Raw genomic sequence first — 17,292 nt, forward strand, 5'->3', positions numbered from 1 at the left:
CATTCCTGAAACAAGGTAAGTCATGATTTGAAAACGTCTTAGAAAAAAAGTGAAGTAATTTATAAACACTTTATTTGTTGAGAATAAGAGTGAGTGAAAGTACAGGCTATTTCCTGATGGATATTGGATTAAGATGTTGAATAATAAGCTACCTCTGATAGGCACAAACTCCAGTTCCTTCCTCACTAGACTCAGCAAAGGTTTGGAGTGTATCATTTTTAAATATATGAGTACCCACCTTGGGTTTAAATCCAACTTCAGTTATATTTGACCAGTCTCTTAGTGAAAGAAAGCAAGAACAGTCTAAATGTAAAATCAGACACTGAGTTTGCTCCCTGGTGTTGCTTTATTAATTTACTCTTTTCTGTTATTTTTTGCTATTTTCTGCTCTCAGAGTTGAGCTTTAGAAAAATAATTTCTGTTGCTTGCCCTGAAAGCTGGGATGTTGCTTATGCTGTGATCTACCCTCTCCCACGGTGCTGGGTGGTGGCTGTGGCTGGCACCAGGTGAAGGAGCTTCAAGTCCCTGGTCCCTTGTTTCCTGCAGTGCCCCCAGTGATTCGTGTGTACCCGGAGACGCAGGCGCAGGAGCCGGGGGTGTCGGCCAGCCTCAAGTGTCACGCCGAGGGGATCCCTAATCCCTGGATCACCTGGCTGAAGAATGGCCTGGATATCATGCCAAAACTATCCAAGCAGCTAGTGCTCCTTGGTAAGAGCAGTTGGGATTAATTAGAGTTTTGTAGATGGGGATTACTGGGGATTATGTTGCACTTTAAATTAGAAGTTCTTGTGCTTTCGCTAAGCCACCCTTGTTGGGAATCGTGTTACAAACCCCTTGTTCAGTCTTGTACCTTTTTCTCCTTTGAATTTCTCAGGAAATACAGTATTGATTGCTGTAAGTGGTAGTGGTGTTCTGCTAAAAGCCAGTGTGCCTGGTTCTCCACTGCCTTGCCTTTTGCTCATGGCTGTGCCAGTCGTAAGAGAAATATATTGAATTATTTGTTCAGGAATAAGTGCTGCATTGGATGTAAATCAGCAGAGGATCAGGCTGCAAGTCACCCATCTTCTCCCACCCACCTCTGCAGAGGGAATCAGCCTCTTAGCTCCTCTTGGTCCTTGTTCAAGTGAGGGTGCAATGAGGAAAGGCAAAAACACTTATTTGCAATTTTCTGTGAAAAAATTATGACAAATCTCTCTGCGCTCCCCCCAGTCTGGCTGCCTTGCAGCCCTCAGGGGGTGTTGGCAGCACAGAAGTCCCTGCCTGGTTGGGTGTGATATCTCAAAATCTTCCAAAGGTTTTAGGCAACAGTCCCACTCCAGAAAGCCACATGATAGGAGGAACTGGAGAGAGACCCTTCCCAAAGCTCCGGTTTTGGTGATCTGATGAAAAACAGTTTGCAAAATCAAAGTGAATTTTTCTGCACTAAGGGCAAATATTGTTTGGTTGTGTTTGTTTTTTAACAAGAAGAAAGAAATTCGATGTAATTTAGTGTTTGCACTTGGGGTTGTTCTTTGTTCACTTCTGGTGCAGAATGTGTATGGGCTAATGGGAAGAGGGAAAACATCAGCTCTCCTCAGAATGCCCCAAATACCTCTACTGATGCACAGGGAAATATTGTGGGGTGAAACCACCCTGGCAATTAAGGGCAGCAAAAGCAATTAGCAGCAGTGAGAAACACTCCTTCTGGATGTCTTTCTTCCAGCAAACGGAAGTGAACTTCATATCAGCAGCGTTCGATACGAAGACACTGGTGCCTACACCTGCATTGCCAAAAATGAGGTGGGAGTGGACGAGGACATATCTTCACTTTTCATAGAAGACTCAGCAAGAAAGACCCGTAAGCTTGATTTTCCGTATATTTCTTCCTTTGAAGAGTATTTAAATGTAATGGTATACATGCAATTTAATAGCTCAGACCATTGCATGTGGGAAGTTGTACTCAGACTTGTAAGGTAATGAGAGTTTTGTATGTGCTTTGATCAGAGGATTGGATGCTGGTTTGGGAAGGTAGAACTCCTTGTCCAGGATGATGGTGCCTTTCATCTTCCAGAAGTGTAGTGAGTGTGGTACATCTTCACTGGAGTAACAAATTGGCAATAGTTTTAGATATAAAAGAATCCAGGACCTAATCGTTTGTTGAATTATGTGTGGTTTCAGAAAATAGATTTCATTGATTTCTGTACAAGATGACTTCTTTCAAAGGCAGTTATGAGTCAAAGTTCTCAAATATTTAGGTGCTTGAAAAATGTTCTGATTGAATTATTTATTTTACCTGCATTTACATCACTAACTAGCAAACTAGATTTCCCTTGGTGTGAAATTTTCTTCCACTTCAAAGACAAATATTCTTCCAGGCAGTCTTAGCAGCGTGTCTCCCGTAGGAGTGCAGCAGTGTGATCTTGCCTGCACTGTCCCCAAAACACAATTAATGAAGGAGATGATTAGTTGCCCTAGTGGAAAAGCTCCCACGGGCCTGATCCTTCCTAATTCTTCTGTCTCAACTGCTTGGGAGATTGCCTGGGTTCATGGTGATACTAAAAGGCTAAGGAGCAAATGGGATTTTTGCTACTCTTTTGGCTGTTAATGTAGAGCAAGAATTGAAAACAAAGCCATAAATATGCACTCTTATGGAGATTCTTTGGGAAATATATTCTATTCCTTGTTAAATATATTTATGTCCTCTTGTTAATATCAGCTGTTTTCCCTTGGATACTTGAGCAGGGGAAATTACAGTATGTTGAGAAATAATTGGACGTATCTTGCACAGAAATTGAAATACAGATGTACTTTCAAAGGCTATTTGAATCCTAAAAGAGAATGTGGGTGCATGAAAATTCCAAGAAGAAATGCAGCAAAGTGAGTAGGTGCTGGAACTGCCAGTCTCGGGCTTCTGAAGGATGTCAGGTTTGCTTAGTGAACCTGTATGGAGTATCACAGCCTGTACCATGTCTCCAGATGAGTTCTGAGATAACATCTTCTCTTCAGTAAGACTTTGATCTTTGCACAGGCTAACACTGCCTTCATTTCAGGGAGGATTTCTCTCCTAGCAAGGTTTCAGAATTGTCTCTACAAGGAGCAAATGTACTTAGCAATATCTATTTTTCCTGATATTTTATTTGAATGAATGTTACAGAGTTTTCACAAATGAACCAGTTCATGTAAACATGAGTATTAATTCAGTTACTTGCTGCGATGAGAATTTTGACACTGTTTTGTTGTTTGTTTTGTTGTGTGTTTTTTTTCCTGATTATGTTCTGGCTTTCCCCATTTTCTGGTGCTGCAGTTGCAAACATACTGTGGCGAGAGGAAGGTACTGCAGTAAAGTTCTTTTGTCATAGTGATAATGTGCTTGTCTGCTTTAATAATTCCATGATGGGCCATTCTCCACTGAGTTGCCACTAACTCTATCAACTTTCACAGTTACCAGATTAAGTACAGACCAGACATTGAAAAGCTAAACAATTCAAATAAGATGTCATTCTCATCATATAAACCGTACCTATATCTTCTTATGTTTTCCCACTATCAAACAATAGATGACCATAAAATATATTAAAATGTGAATTTTCTATAAAGTGCCAGCAATGTGAGTAACCTGAGATTCTCAAGTTGTGGTAATAATTGCACAAATGTCAGAAGTGCTCCCAAATTACCATAATTGAACAAATCAGACACAAGTTCAATACACTGCATTTTTAAGCAAGTCATTCAAGCTCTCTCTCCTTAGTAGCACATATTGATGTTTACTAGGTGAGCAACAAAAATTGTCTTCTTGACTGTTAGGCAAATAAAAAACCCACAAGTTTTGCTTCCCTTAATCCTTTAAATCCATGCAGGGTAAAGGTTGCCTCATTCCTCCTTGTTTTAATTAGCAGTTAAGATCTCTAGTTTGATCAAATTTATAGCGTGCCCTGCACGAAGTCAACATCTGTGTATCTTGGAAGCCAATTTAGGAAAAAAACCCATCCTAACCAGCTAATTGACCTGAAGATATGGAGGCACTTGAAATGAAAACCTATTTCATTTTGTACATGCTTGTGCTGTCATAATTTCCAAAAGGGAAATTATGCCTCTGGAGATGTTGTGCCCAGGCACGTGGGTGAGGAGCCTCCAGGCTTCAGGCTTTCAGGGGCTGTAAGCAGGGAACCCATTCACTAGAGGAAGGTTCTTGGATTGAGGTCCAGGTTTAAACCAGTTCTTACATCTGCCACTTACATATGAGGAAGCTAGGACCCTGGTGTCCTTCCAGCCTCGTGGGGAAGTTCTCTGTGCACATCCAGACTGCTCTTGACCATGTTCCTCTGCCCACTGCCAACCCCGCTCCCTCCTGCTGCTCCTCTGGGGAGGGCTGCACACTCACTCTGCCTTTGGAAGCTTCAGGGACACTTTCATGAGTAGATCCTCCAGGTACCCCAAATGTCAATTGTGCTTCGTGCCCTTGGCTTGGAGCTTTCTTGTTTGCTGTGACTTGGCCCAGGGGATTTTAGGGGCAGAGAGAAATCCCTTGGTGCCCAGTGCTACCTTGGACTGGCAAGCAGACACCTGAGGTGTACCCACTGTCCCACCCAGGGCTGCAGATCTGTTCCTGCAGCAGATGCAGTTGGATGGAGGTCATCTGATGTGGCACAGCCAGTTCAGACAACTCTCCAGCCCTTGTTCCCAAATTGGCCACCTGCAAGTGCCTGGTGCATGGCAGTGAAGAACATCCTTCCTGTTGATGAGGCAGTAAATGGCGTTATGGGCACTAAGAATTGCAATTTCCCTTCTGCTCAGAAGTGAAATCTTGAGTGCATCTAATCAGTCCAGCATCATCTGCATGATGCTCCAGGGCTGTTTATATACTGCATCCCTTATGCTGCTTTTTAAGGAAAGTACTTGGATAACCCCACCAGATGCAGAAGGATAGTAATATTTAAAGAACAACTAAGAAGTTGGTTGCAGAAATTCTTATTGTAATTCTACTAAACAATATGGACCTACTGCTCATTGACCTTGAACATTTTAAATAAAAGTATAAGCAACATGTACAGGGAAACCATGGGCAGTAAAAGCAGATTTACTACTGATGTTCCCAAACAATTCAGCATCTTTAGAGCAGGGTTTATTCCTCTGCTGCTGTTATTGTTTGATCCACATACTCATTTTAGAGAAAGAAGCCATTAAAAGTACTTTAGCAGGTGAAAATTCAGCACAGAGAAAACTGGAAGAGATAAATGGTATTTTTGATTTTACATTTTAATGTGTTCTTTCAATTCTGTTAAAATGAAAAGCTCTGCGTAAGCAGCAGTGTCAACAAATGGCCTGGTAGGCTTGAACTCCTTCAAAATGATCACATCTCATGCCCACAGGTCTGTTGTAACTAAAGCTATTGGGAAAATGCCTTGACAGAATATTGCCTACAACAAGCTCTTGCTGCAAGTCAGTGTTTTAACACAAGCAGTTGGTCATTTTAAAAGTCAGCCTGTTCTCCAAACCCTTCACACTCCAGAAATGAGTGCACATAGCATGACCAGCCAGTTACAGATGGAACTGGGAGCACACACAGTATTTACTCAGTGTGCAAACTACTTCTTAATTTTGTACAGAGAAAAAAACTCTGATTATCCCAAATGTAAGATAGACATTTGTTTTCATGCTCTTGTTCATTTCTGCAATGAGTGTTGCTGGATAAAAGGAACATATGGTGCCAGCAGGCAATCATCATTTATACATGTATGCACTTAAAAAGCTCAGGTTTTTTGTCATCAAATTCAAGTTCTAAAATAATTCATAAAATTTAGATTAAATTGAGAACAATTATTCACGTTTCAGATCAGAGGACACTGTTCCCCAGTGACAAATTAGCCTTTTGATCTCAAAGCAGGAAATACAATGTACACTCAGATAGAGACAGTATTCCTCAGATAAAGAAAACTTCTGTTGTCATCTGGTGTCCTCCTGAAGTTTTTAAAAAATGAAGTTAGAATCTACTTTATCTGGAGTGGTTCAAATAACAACTGTTATATCCCTGTTCTTTATGAGGTTTTTGTTATATTTGGGGTTTTTATGATACAGATGGGGTATGTTGCCCTTTATAAAACCTTTAAGTTTTGAACTAGTTGTGTCATCCAACATGAAACATCATCAAATGAAGGGGAAAAAAGAAAAACCCTCCTCATTATTCCCCCCATTCCCAATGTAGTGTCTGTCTCAATAGTATAAATAACACAACTGAGCAAAATTCCCCAGTGCCTGCCTCTGTACTGAAATCATTCCCCAGACCAGGGAGTTGTGGCAGTAGAATCAAGAGTGGAGTCTGTGTTACCTGTGACCAAGAGATTGTTTAGAGATACACCTTGATGGAGGCTTGATAAATACTTCCTAACTCACAATAAAACACTTGGTTTCTCTAGTAATATCCTGATTTGTCTAAAAATCAGTGTGAAGATGACTCTCTAAAAAAGCATTTTAACTTAAGTGGGTAAACCTTTTTAAAAGAGAGTACCTGAATGTGATTAGTAATTTGAATGATATTTTAACCAGTCAGCAGGAAAGTAAAATAAGTGATGGGACTTGCCAAGTCACTAACTCTAAACCTACTGGGTAAAACCATTAGAAAAGGTTTGGGTCACTAATTAAGGCCTTAGTTGGGAAATAAACCCTCATTGTAGTAGGTTCATCAGACAAAATCACACTACTATCCTGCATGAAAATAATAATAAGCATTTTCACAACGGTCATAATTTGTTGCCTGCCTGTTTCCACTCCGTAGGATTAAAATCCTTTACTCATGACAGTATGTGCACTCATTCCAGCCAGGGTCAAACTCTGCCCTCGGATGTATTCACTCAAGTCCCACTGCAGCTGGTGGGAGTTGTGTGCATGCTGTGAGTGCTGATTTTGGTCCAAAGTGCCCTAATGAAACGTTTGAACAATATACTTGGAGGGAAAAAAGTTGCCCTTAGTCCCTAAAGACAGCTTGGCTCCTGATGGAGGTGCAGGAGCTCTTTTCCTAGTGCATGATCCCTCACTGTGACATCACCTCTCAGGATCACAGCTCCTGTGCCCACCTGGTGCCCTAACTGGGGTATTTCTGTTCTGTGGTTTAGAGAGACTCCAGCTGAATGTTGTCACTACAGCAAACACCGCCTGCACTTGAAGCCACTGATTTGGCATAAAAAGAAGGGGCTTTAACACCAAAAAAACCCCACACCAAACCCTTCAAGCCTTACTAAACACTTAGTATTTTACAATTTTTTTTAAAAAATGCCTTTCTCCAAATTATACATATTTTTTTCTGTGGAGTTCTCCTACGATGACTTAGACCTCCCTCCTGCAAACACTTAAGAGATGTGAGAAGCTCTGGAGATGTGAGCAGTGCTCTGAGCTGCCAGCTGAGGGAATCCTAACACTGATCCTTGTTCAGAGCTGTAGAACCAGGACCTTATTCCTTCATGGGTGAAATGTAAATAATTAGAAATTACAAATTATCCCATCACCATATGGTTGGCAGATAAGTACACTATCAGCATTACTGGGGGTGACAGTGGTCATTGCAAACACTTGTTGGAGGTGGTGTGAACAAGATGAAATGGTGCTTGGATCTTTCTAACTTGAGTGTGTGAAAAGATCCTGAACATTTCTTAAAGATGCTCATTCCTGCAGTTGCATGTAGCTGAAGAACAACTAAATTATCCACCTTTTAAAGCATTTCTGCATGACAGAAATGAGAAAATATGATCCCCTAACAGCAAAGCAATGACAGGCAGCCAGTTTTCCAAACCTCCTGGAATGCCCCAGCTGGATAAATGAGTGCTGTTGCAATACTGAACTACTCCACATCTGTGAAATACACTTTGCAAGATTTCAAAAATGTACTTGTTTTGGTGGCCATAGTTTGCTCATCCAGATAGTTTAAGAAAATAGATATAGATATATATTTTCATTCATGGAACAGATGTTAAGCACTTCCACTTTGTAGCTCAGTTACCTGTAAGAGGACAACCTTCAAATTAATTTTAACTAAAGCTTCTCTCTCAGTTCTTAAATTCTTGGCAAGCTATTTTAGTGAGATCATAGAAAAAACAAAATCCTAATCTGAGGGAATTAGCAATGCAATATAAGGACTTCTTGTGATTAAATCCCCCCTTAGTGCACATGCACAAGGCCTGAAGCACAAACTCTTTGCATACAACAGCCACCACCAAGGCAATGCATTTTTGAATGTGTCTGTACCTTTTCACTCCTTGAAGCCCTCGTTGTGACATGAAATTTGATTTTGTGAATGCACCAACTGCATCCAAATGACCAACTTTTATTTAAGGCAGATTTTGTTTGTTGGGGGAGGAGGGAGAAGGGTTTTTTTTGTTGTTGTTTTGGTTTGTTTGCTTGTTTTTAAAGAAAGTCCTAGAAGCTACGAATAAGTAAAAAAAAATCCTGCTTCTTTTGCTTTATCCCCCTTCAAGGCCTGAGTGTTGGGAACATGTTCTATGTCTTTTCTGATGATGGGATCACAATCCTTCAGCCGCACGAATGTGAAATCCGGAGACACATCAGGCCTGAAGAGAGGATTTTCACAAGTTCTGTAAGTCCTAGACCCAGCAGCTATTGCCAACAGCTGAGAAACTTTCTCTTAATCTCTTCAAAGACTGTCATTGCTAGAGGACCCATTTGACACAGTGATGTTGGAGCTTGGTGAGCTTTCATGTGGCATCCCTGAGGTAGATCATCTTCTCCTCTTGAAAATCAAGAGTCCCACTTAGGTTATAAGACTGACATGGAGGATTTACTGTTGTGCTGCAGAGAATTTGGCTGCAGTTATCATGTCATAATGTAGGCAAAGATGTTCACTTGTCCTGTTTGACTTCTTAACTCGAAAGTTGTAACTGGGCTGTACAGAGAGTACAAAAGTCAATAACAGGGTGATGGACACGTCCCTCCCTTGGTATAGGGAGGACTGACTTTTTTTATTCCACTCAGATACCTGGGGCTGGCATTGCTTTCCTCAAACAAGCTCTGCTGCTCTAGTCACTGTCCCCTCAGACAGGTTGTGCCATTATTTAAAGTGACCTGCCTGTTATATTGACAAGATTTAAAACCAACATTTATGAAGTATATATGTGTTTATTTTTATGCTCATTTCCTCACCATTGCCTGGTTCCAGACAAATGGTATTTCATAGAAAGCACCTTGACAGAAGGAAAAGCAATGAGGAGTAGCCAACATGCACAGGCTTGTGGGTGAGATCATGTGTGGCTCTTCTGACTTAAGGTACCAGTCAGCTCCCCCTGCAGCTCATACCAGCTTTGCACAGGACTCAGTGCGTGGTGTATCAGAGACAGAATATGGTATCAGGCAGTTGTGGACAAGATTTGGTTCCTTTTGAACAGGGAATTCTCTGTGTTGGAGCAATAAACTGTAGGACCCTACTTGCTCTGCTACAGTTTCCCTGAGCACACCATCAGAGAGCATGTTCTCCTGAACTGGAAACAAAGACAGTGAAAAATATAAAGCTGTGATTTGGTTCATGCAAATCTCTGTTTTTTCAAAGCACAGAGTGGTACTTGTGTTGCTAATAAACACTGACAGCACTGCAAGTCTTGATGAACCCCAGCGTGCCTCAAAAGACAGATCCATAGACTCTGTGGTTATTTCAATTCAGTGTGAGTTTGCAGGAGGCCCAGCTGTCCAATGTCCCTGGGCAGAGCCAGGCTGCCTGAAAAAATCATTCCTTCATATTTTCCAGGAAAGAAAGAGGAAACAAATCGTTCTAATGGAATCCCCATGGAATCTTTTTCTATGGTTTTCAAGGCTAAGCTTCTTTCTGCTCCAAGCCCTGAAATTGTAGAAATTAAACCTTTTCTCATATTGTTGTTTGTTTGGGTTGATTTGGTTTTTGGTTTCCCTCAGGAAGAGATCTGTCCTAGAGTGGAAGGGGAAGGCACTCAGTCCTGCCTCTGGGCTTCAGCAGTCAACGTCAGAGACAAGTACATTTATGTGACACAGCCTAAGCAGAACAGAGTCATGATCATTGATATCCAGACTCAGAAAGCCATGCAGGTACTGACAAGGGAAATGCTTTATTCACTGATGGCAAAAGACTCTGATATGGGACCAAAAACCCTGAGATCTTTCTCCAGTGGATTTGCTGGCATTACTAAGAAGTTGGGCTTGTGTTGTTTTCACCCATGAGGTCATGCTGTTTGTAACCTCACTGGTAGGAAGAAACTCCCTCACAGGAGTTACAGATCATCATCTCAGGACTGCATCTGCAGCCTGGCTTGCAGTTAGAGTGGTAAAATACTGCTAGAAAGAATTTCTGGCTTGTGTTTACTGAGTCATTGCCTGACCTCGCTTGTAAGCAGGTGGGAAAGAATTAGCTGGTGTGGGTATAATTCAAGCAGAAATTGGCCCCTGACCTACTGGCTGTAAGTAACAGCAGAAGATGGAGTGATGTCTAGCCAGAAAACAGCACCGAGCAGCCAGATCTTTCTGCTGCTGGTGCTGCTGCTGATCCCTCAGTTGATTGAAAGGTAACAGTGCAAAGCTGCACAACTGGGTGTTATAGTGGTGTGTGGGAACAGCCACAGGGAACTGATACAATATTTGTCATGTGCACTTGTGTCACTATGTAAACATTTATCTATGGTTTTTTTAAGTACTTGGATGTTGACCCGGTACCAACCAAATTACATTATGACAAGTCTCACGACCAAGTCTGGGTGCTCAGCTGGGGTGACATGCACAAGTCCTCACCAACACTGCAGGTAAGTCCTTACACACCTGGGCCTTTGCTCTTCCTTGGCTTGGCATTAGCAGTAGCAAGCTGATGGCTGGTTGGTTGCAGGTAATTAACAGCATTTAATGGTCCAGGTATAGAGCTGCTCTGTCTGAACAAAATTCTGTTCTTGGGTGTCAGTGGCTCCACTGGAGAAGTGCCAGGGAGTTCCCTGGAACTGCTCCATGCTCAACACCCTCAGACCCACAGTGATCTTGGAGGTTTGGACAACTGAATTAGCTTCTGTTTCTGGATTGCCCTAAAGGATTCCCTCTCCTGTTGACAGTACAGGACCACTAAGTTCAGGCATCTAATTGGCATGTTGCTGCTGCTGTGTGTCGTATGACAGAGATGACATAGACCTGATTTGATCCATCCAGACATATCCTTCTCAAGTAGTTATTTTCTGGCACTTGCTGCCCAGACTCTCTGGAAACAGGTGTCATGCCAATAATCCTTCTACTAGAAATGTTTGCTTCTGAGTCTACATTAAAGCATTCCCCAACAGGCAGAGGAGAAGGGTGGCTGTGCTTTCTGACCTAAAAACCTACAGATCTGGAGTGTATGTGATTCACTGCCCAAGGCTTTGCTAGAGATGCTGCCCCGTGAAGGTGAGATGAACCATCCCCACCAGCCACAGGCTCCAGCCAAGCTAAGAGCCGCAGCCTTGCAATAATAAGGAACAGACCAGCAACTCAACATTTTCAGGAAAAGGCACCACAAACTGAACAGAGACAAACAAATGAAGGTTTCTGAGGCAATGCCACCAGCTTGTCTCATCTGGCTGCTTCTTGTACAGCATATAAGGAGACAAAATGGGCTCTCTTTACCCTTTCTGACTTAATTTCTTCCATCCAGCTGTGAGAGGTTTCTGTAATTAAAGGAGAGATGACACAAGCATGTGATTATTAAGAAGAGCACACCATCTGCACAGTTGGAAAGTTGTTAGAAGACTCCAGCTAGCTGATAGTCCTTTCTGTTATCTTTATGAAGTGCAGTTGCACATGTAGAGAGTGAGATTAGCATCAGCATCAACAGATCTTTTCTTTTTTCTGACCTCCTTTCCCAAAAAGTGGGTGATGACTAATTTGGCAAAGTCCATTCTTAAATCCTGCAGTGGATAGTTGCAGACATGTAATAAAATATCTTTTTAAACAAAGATGCAACTGCAGAGGCTGATAAAATTTCCACTCGTTCTTTGGAAGTTGGGATTTATCAAGCAGTCCATGCAGCCAACTAATAGGATGCTGTTGTTTAGCCATTACTGGCTTCTGGGAAGCAAATATCTGGCCTCATGAAAGTACTCTGCCAGTCTGGGCATCTTTCTTGAGCAACCTAATTGAAAGAAATCTAAAAGGCATGACCAGAACAGCTGTCTGAACTAAACCTTGTAGGGTTTTAACATTTCCTTAATGAATTATGTAGCTATAAATTCAAGGCAACTACTGTTTCACATTAGAGCAGCAGAAGTTCCTAATGAACAGACTAAAGTCATCTTGAACTGAGCAAACAATATGAGTATTTAACATTTTAATTATTGAAAACTTCTACCTCTCCTTTTCTGGAGAGGTGAGGAGCTGAGCTGCTGTGGCTGTGTGTGCTGTGCTGGAGGACAGCACAGGGGGACAGCCAAAGGGCCTTTCTCCCTGAACTTTCTATGCTGTGGTCCCTGGATGAACAGTTCTTCTCCTTCAAAGTGATAATTAACTCCTGTGAGTTAGTGTTCGACCCCTCAGGCTGCTAAGTTATCGCTGTGCATTTAAGTGAGATTAATAAATATGACCATGAAATAAATTATTATTTTAGACAGTGAGGAATAAGTTACTCTGGTTTTAGTGTTGTCATCCTGCTTCAGCTCCTGCATGGCTACTCTTTCAAAAGAGATAAGCATCTTATGAAATGTGTACTTACCTTACAAATGTCAATCCTCAAATACTGTTAATTACCTTTTCAAGCCAACTACACCAAACAATATTTTGAAGTCTTTTGTCACGGTTTGACTGACATCATTAATCAGTTTGAGTCTACTACATCTCTGGGAGAAGCTGCTTGATGTCATGGATGATTATGGAATAGTATTTCCCCCCCTGCCTCCCTCACTGCTCCTCCTGTGCTCAACCTTGTGTGTGTTCCTTGTAGGTGATACCGGAGGCGAGCGCGGGGCAGGAGCAGCACGTTATCCGCGCGCCGTTTCAAGGAGTGGAGGATTTCTTTATACCACCTACAAATCTTATTATTAATCACGTTAGGTAAGAAATGATCCTAATGAATAGCAGCAGTGACCATGCTGCTCTCTCCTAGCGGGCATCCTTCTAATAATCTCACAGCACTTGACAAATGTTAATGAATGAATTTACGATGACGCTGGCTACTCTTGTCTCCGTTTTCACATGTGAAAAGGAGAAATGACTGAGCAAATGTGCTATAGTTATTTTTCAGATCAATGAAACAGCAAGAAACAAGCCCAAGCTTCCCTTAGACCACAGGCGGGCATCCTGACCTCAGCTTGGTCAGCCAGGAATTTGATGCTGCCTTCCCTCCTCAGAACAGTTTTATGGATTTTGGCAGGAACCTGTGTCAAAGACCTATTGCCTGAAGCATAAAACATGATTCTTCCATGTGTTTCCAACTATTTACTTGTTCAAATATTGGATCTCTGAGTGAGGTGTACAGTCTGAGCAGAAAAGTGACATCCACTGCATATTAAAAAACCAACTCTACAAACCCGTCAGGTTTGAATGTTAATATGATGTAGTGGTTAATGAGATGGTATAACTAACATACTAATAACTTGGAGTAACGCTGGCTGCTTCCCAGCAGGCACAGGAAGCCTCCCATTAACATTATCAACATTGATAACCTCACAGCAATTTATACTGTTCTTACCACGTTATAATATAACTGTTTAGCCTTCTTATGTCCCCAGTATAGTTTAACTAAGTTAAACACTCAAAAAATCATAGTGTAAGTCCTTACTTTGATCTTGGGTTCCCTGTAGTGAACTCTGAGGACAGCGGAAGGTCACAGCTAAATGATGATGTCTTGAATCTGATCCAAAATAAATAGCTTGGCTTCCTGAAACACAGAATGATAAGACATACTTTGTGGCTGTCATTCTTAATTTTTCCCTACTTCAGTTTTCCAGTTAGCTTTCAAAATACCATTATGAATAATAGTAGTGCCAGGAGGTAGATTACTCTGCTGAATGTTAAAGCCTGAGCTGGGCAGGTGTGGTCTGTGTCCAATGAGAGGAAGATGGAACAATTACACTCCTTTGTTTGTTTGTTTTATTGCCTTTTTTTCCTTCAGTGTGATTAATCTGCTGTACACAGATGATCTTCCATAGGAAATATTAAATTGCCTACAGTTTTCCATGCAATTTTCCGTTCTCCAAGCAGAGAGTGCTGTGACTAATTTCCTTTTTCATTTGTTCAGGGCCAGATCTTTGTCCGTTCCCTCTCGCCCTCAGCACATAAAAATTATTGCTCACAGTCTAATGAGACTTACTGAGATCATGTTCTAAATTCCCCACTCAGAAACAATAAATGGCAGTACCAGCATTTCCCAGGGAGGTGAATATTTAAGCCATCTCTTCTGCAAGCCAAAATATATTTGTATGCAAATGTTTCTGCATATGTATTTCAGCTGCCTGTTATTTCAGATGGATATCTAGGAATGTATCCTTTTTTATTAGTTCCCAGGGTAGATTGTTGTCTATTAAAAACTCTCAAAGTGCAAGGTTTTCTTTGAGATTTCAGATCACAGATTTCATGCCAGGGCTGCACTTCTTCTGCAGCTGTGTGCACATAAAATGCACTCTGACCCACTTTTTAAAACTGAAGTTTATGATAAGAACCATTTTTTAACTTCTTCAGGCATTTGGCCAAGGATATCTAGGGGGAAAAACAGGCTGTAAGGGAAAGCATTTTTTAAAGTGTACTTAAAATGCATTCAGCCAGGAGAAGTACAAGTGTCGGATCCAATTTCCCCACACGCAGTGCACTGCAAATCTCCACTGCAGATATTTTCTGAAGCCTCTAATGGATGTGAGTATAATGGGAAAATGAAAGGCTTGGCCCAGTGATTTTCATGTGATCATACACTACATTGGTTTGTTCTTTAGAAGTGAAATCATTGCTGAGTGTCTCATTGACAGATGGATTAAGAACAGAGAAATAAACCCAGTGTTTTAAGCAAAATAGGTATTATCTGCATGCAAGTACATTGCCCTCCACACCTCACAAAGCAATTCTACATCTTTCAGGGAAGAGATGCAAAACTAAGCACTTAACTTCATTTCCTTCTGTCTGCAATGAATGGATGAAAAGATACTCAGTGTAAAATTAGTTTTTGTAAGTCAGTATCAGTGACCTGTGAATACAAGGGAACACAAACAGGCTGTTTCTATGGGCTCCCTCTCAAATTAAGCAGAAACCTTTCTTGGCTATTCTTGACCTTTTCTTGTCTTCAGCAAAGGTCAGATGTGCTGCAGTATATATCTTTTACAGAACATTTATTCTCTGCTCACTGATATTTGCCCTCTCTTGAGACAGAAAGCAAAGACCCCTTTTCTGCAGTGCACCCTGGCTGGTTATGTTCCTTGAGAAATGTTTTGCACCTTTCCTGGGCTGGTGGGTTGGAGCTTAACAAAGTCTGCTCTACACCTCAGCCCTGCCAGCTCCTGCAGTGGTTCCCCAGGCACCGTGGGCAGCAGACACACGTCACAGCTGCCCTCTGTTGCTCTAATTTAAGAGATGAGCTTGGATGTGTTCTTCACTCGGTGGTTATATATAAAGTTTGAAGCTTTGCTCTGGGCCCAACCTGGCAGGGTTATGCTTTAATTTGAACAGTTTACTATTTTGAGATTTAAGAAGTGTAGAGTATATATTGAATTACATCTCCCTAGACTTGAAACAGATTAAATACAGAACTGGTCAACACTAGCCCATAAAACAGCCAAGCCTTGATATAATTTCTATTGTAAATTGGGCTTCTCAAAAGAGGCCTCAGCTCTTGAAGGTGTTATTCAAATACCTGGGCACATATTCAGGCTTCCAGGACCAGGTTGCTACTTCTAACTGAAATATATACCTCCTTTTAGCACATTTTAGAAGTACTAAAATGAGAGAGATTTCTTATAGAAAAGAGGGACCATTATTGCACGTTTCCAAAGCCACTGGGGTGGAGTTTCCCAGTTCTGCTGACTGTCATCTTTTCTCAAGCATATCACCATGTCTCCAGAGATGACTTCAGTGTCATGTTTTCTATTTCAGGTTTGGCTTCATCTTTAACAAGTCGAAATCTGCAGTTCACAAAATCGACCTAGAAACTGTGACCCACATCAAGACTATCAACTTCAAAAACTACAGCTGCGTGCCGCAGACCATGGCTTACACCCACCTGGGTGGTTACTTCTTTGTCCAGTGTAGGAGAAGCAGCTCAGTGGCTGTGACACCACAGCTCATCATTGACAGTGTCACCGATGCTGTCGTCGGCCCCAACGGCGACGTGTCGGGCACACCTCACGTCTCGCCCGACGGACGCTACTTGGTCAGTGCAGATGAAGCCACTGGCAGGATCAAAGTCCAGGCTCTGACTGTCCGAGGGGAAATCCAGTTGATTTATGACTTACAGACAAGCATACACGTATCTGATCTGACATTTCAACCCTCTTTCACTGAAGGCAATCAGTACTATATATATGCTACTTCGCATTTGCAAACAGATGTGCTTTTTGTAGAGCTGTCAACGGGGAAAATGAATGTACTGAAGAATTTAAAGGACCCTATCACATCCAAAGACTGGCCCTGGAGCAACTACAACAGAATTATGAAAGACAGTGGATTATTTGGACAGTATCTCATTACACCAGCTAAAGAGTCATTGTTTGTTATAAATGGGAGGCAAAATACGTTACGGTGTGAGGTTTCAGGTATAAGGAGGGGTAACACAATTGTCTGGGTGGGAGAGGTATGAAAGGGCAATAGCAGTAGAGCCTTCAGCAGGCAAGTACCAGTTGGACTCTGACACTGCAAGCAATGGGCAGTAGCATTGTATATTTTTACACTGGGGGGGGTGGGAGGGGAAGGAAAAAAAGAAAAAAAGAAAAAACAAAAAACCCCTGTATAGGCTTCATGGTACAACACTGGTCTACTTGCAAGTTTTATAAGGTATGCTCTGCTAATAGGAAATGGTCTTGGAGGGATGTTTTTTATTTGGGAGTATGATTTGTGGTTATGAGAAAAATGTTGGGAAGCAAATAATATCTCCACTGAGACGTGGGAGCCATGAAACCTAGTGATTCTGCAGAAGAGATTTTCAGTTCCCATGGGGAGGGGCTTTTATGTTCTGTTCAAGCCACAAGCTTTCATTCCCGTTACCTTGCCCGTGAGCTGTGCTGACCACCTCACCAACAAGGAGACACTCCAGCAGCAACCACTGCAGCTGAAATTCACCTTCAGATGATGAGGGAATCGAAGCATCAGAGAGCAGTTTTCAACCCACAGAAACCAAGGGGGGTGATTTAATGAAAACTG

The 17,292-nt window shown here is 41.8% G+C and overlaps 1 protein-coding gene across 2 annotated transcripts in view; it reads left to right on the top strand.

Moving 5' to 3' along the window:
* FSTL4 (follistatin-like 4) overlaps window positions 1–16,823 on the top strand; it is a 200,954-nt gene extending 184,131 nt beyond the window's left edge. The window contains exons 8-15 of one of the 2 annotated variants that reach the window (XM_009999474.1): window positions 547–708; window positions 1,703–1,837; window positions 3,284–3,310; window positions 8,445–8,563; window positions 9,889–10,038; window positions 10,638–10,745; window positions 12,896–13,005; window positions 16,030–16,823. In XM_009999474.1, coding sequence (XP_009997776.1) covers window positions 547–708; window positions 1,703–1,837; window positions 3,284–3,310; window positions 8,445–8,563; window positions 9,889–10,038; window positions 10,638–10,745; window positions 12,896–13,005; window positions 16,030–16,732 — 1,514 coding nt within the window. In that variant the 3' untranslated portion in view covers window positions 16,733–16,823. The remainder of the gene's footprint in view (window positions 1–546; window positions 709–1,702; window positions 1,838–3,283; window positions 3,311–8,444; window positions 8,564–9,888; window positions 10,039–10,637; window positions 10,746–12,895; window positions 13,006–16,029) is intronic. The other variant, XM_009999475.1, reaches the window with a different exon arrangement.
* Window positions 16,824–17,292: the final 469 nt, after the last annotated feature.

The sequence above is a fragment of the Chaetura pelagica genome, unplaced genomic scaffold, assembly GCF_000747805.2.
Source record: "Chaetura pelagica isolate M959 unplaced genomic scaffold, ChaPel_1.0 scaffold846, whole genome shotgun sequence".
NCBI lineage: Eukaryota > Metazoa > Chordata > Aves > Apodiformes > Apodidae > Chaetura > Chaetura pelagica.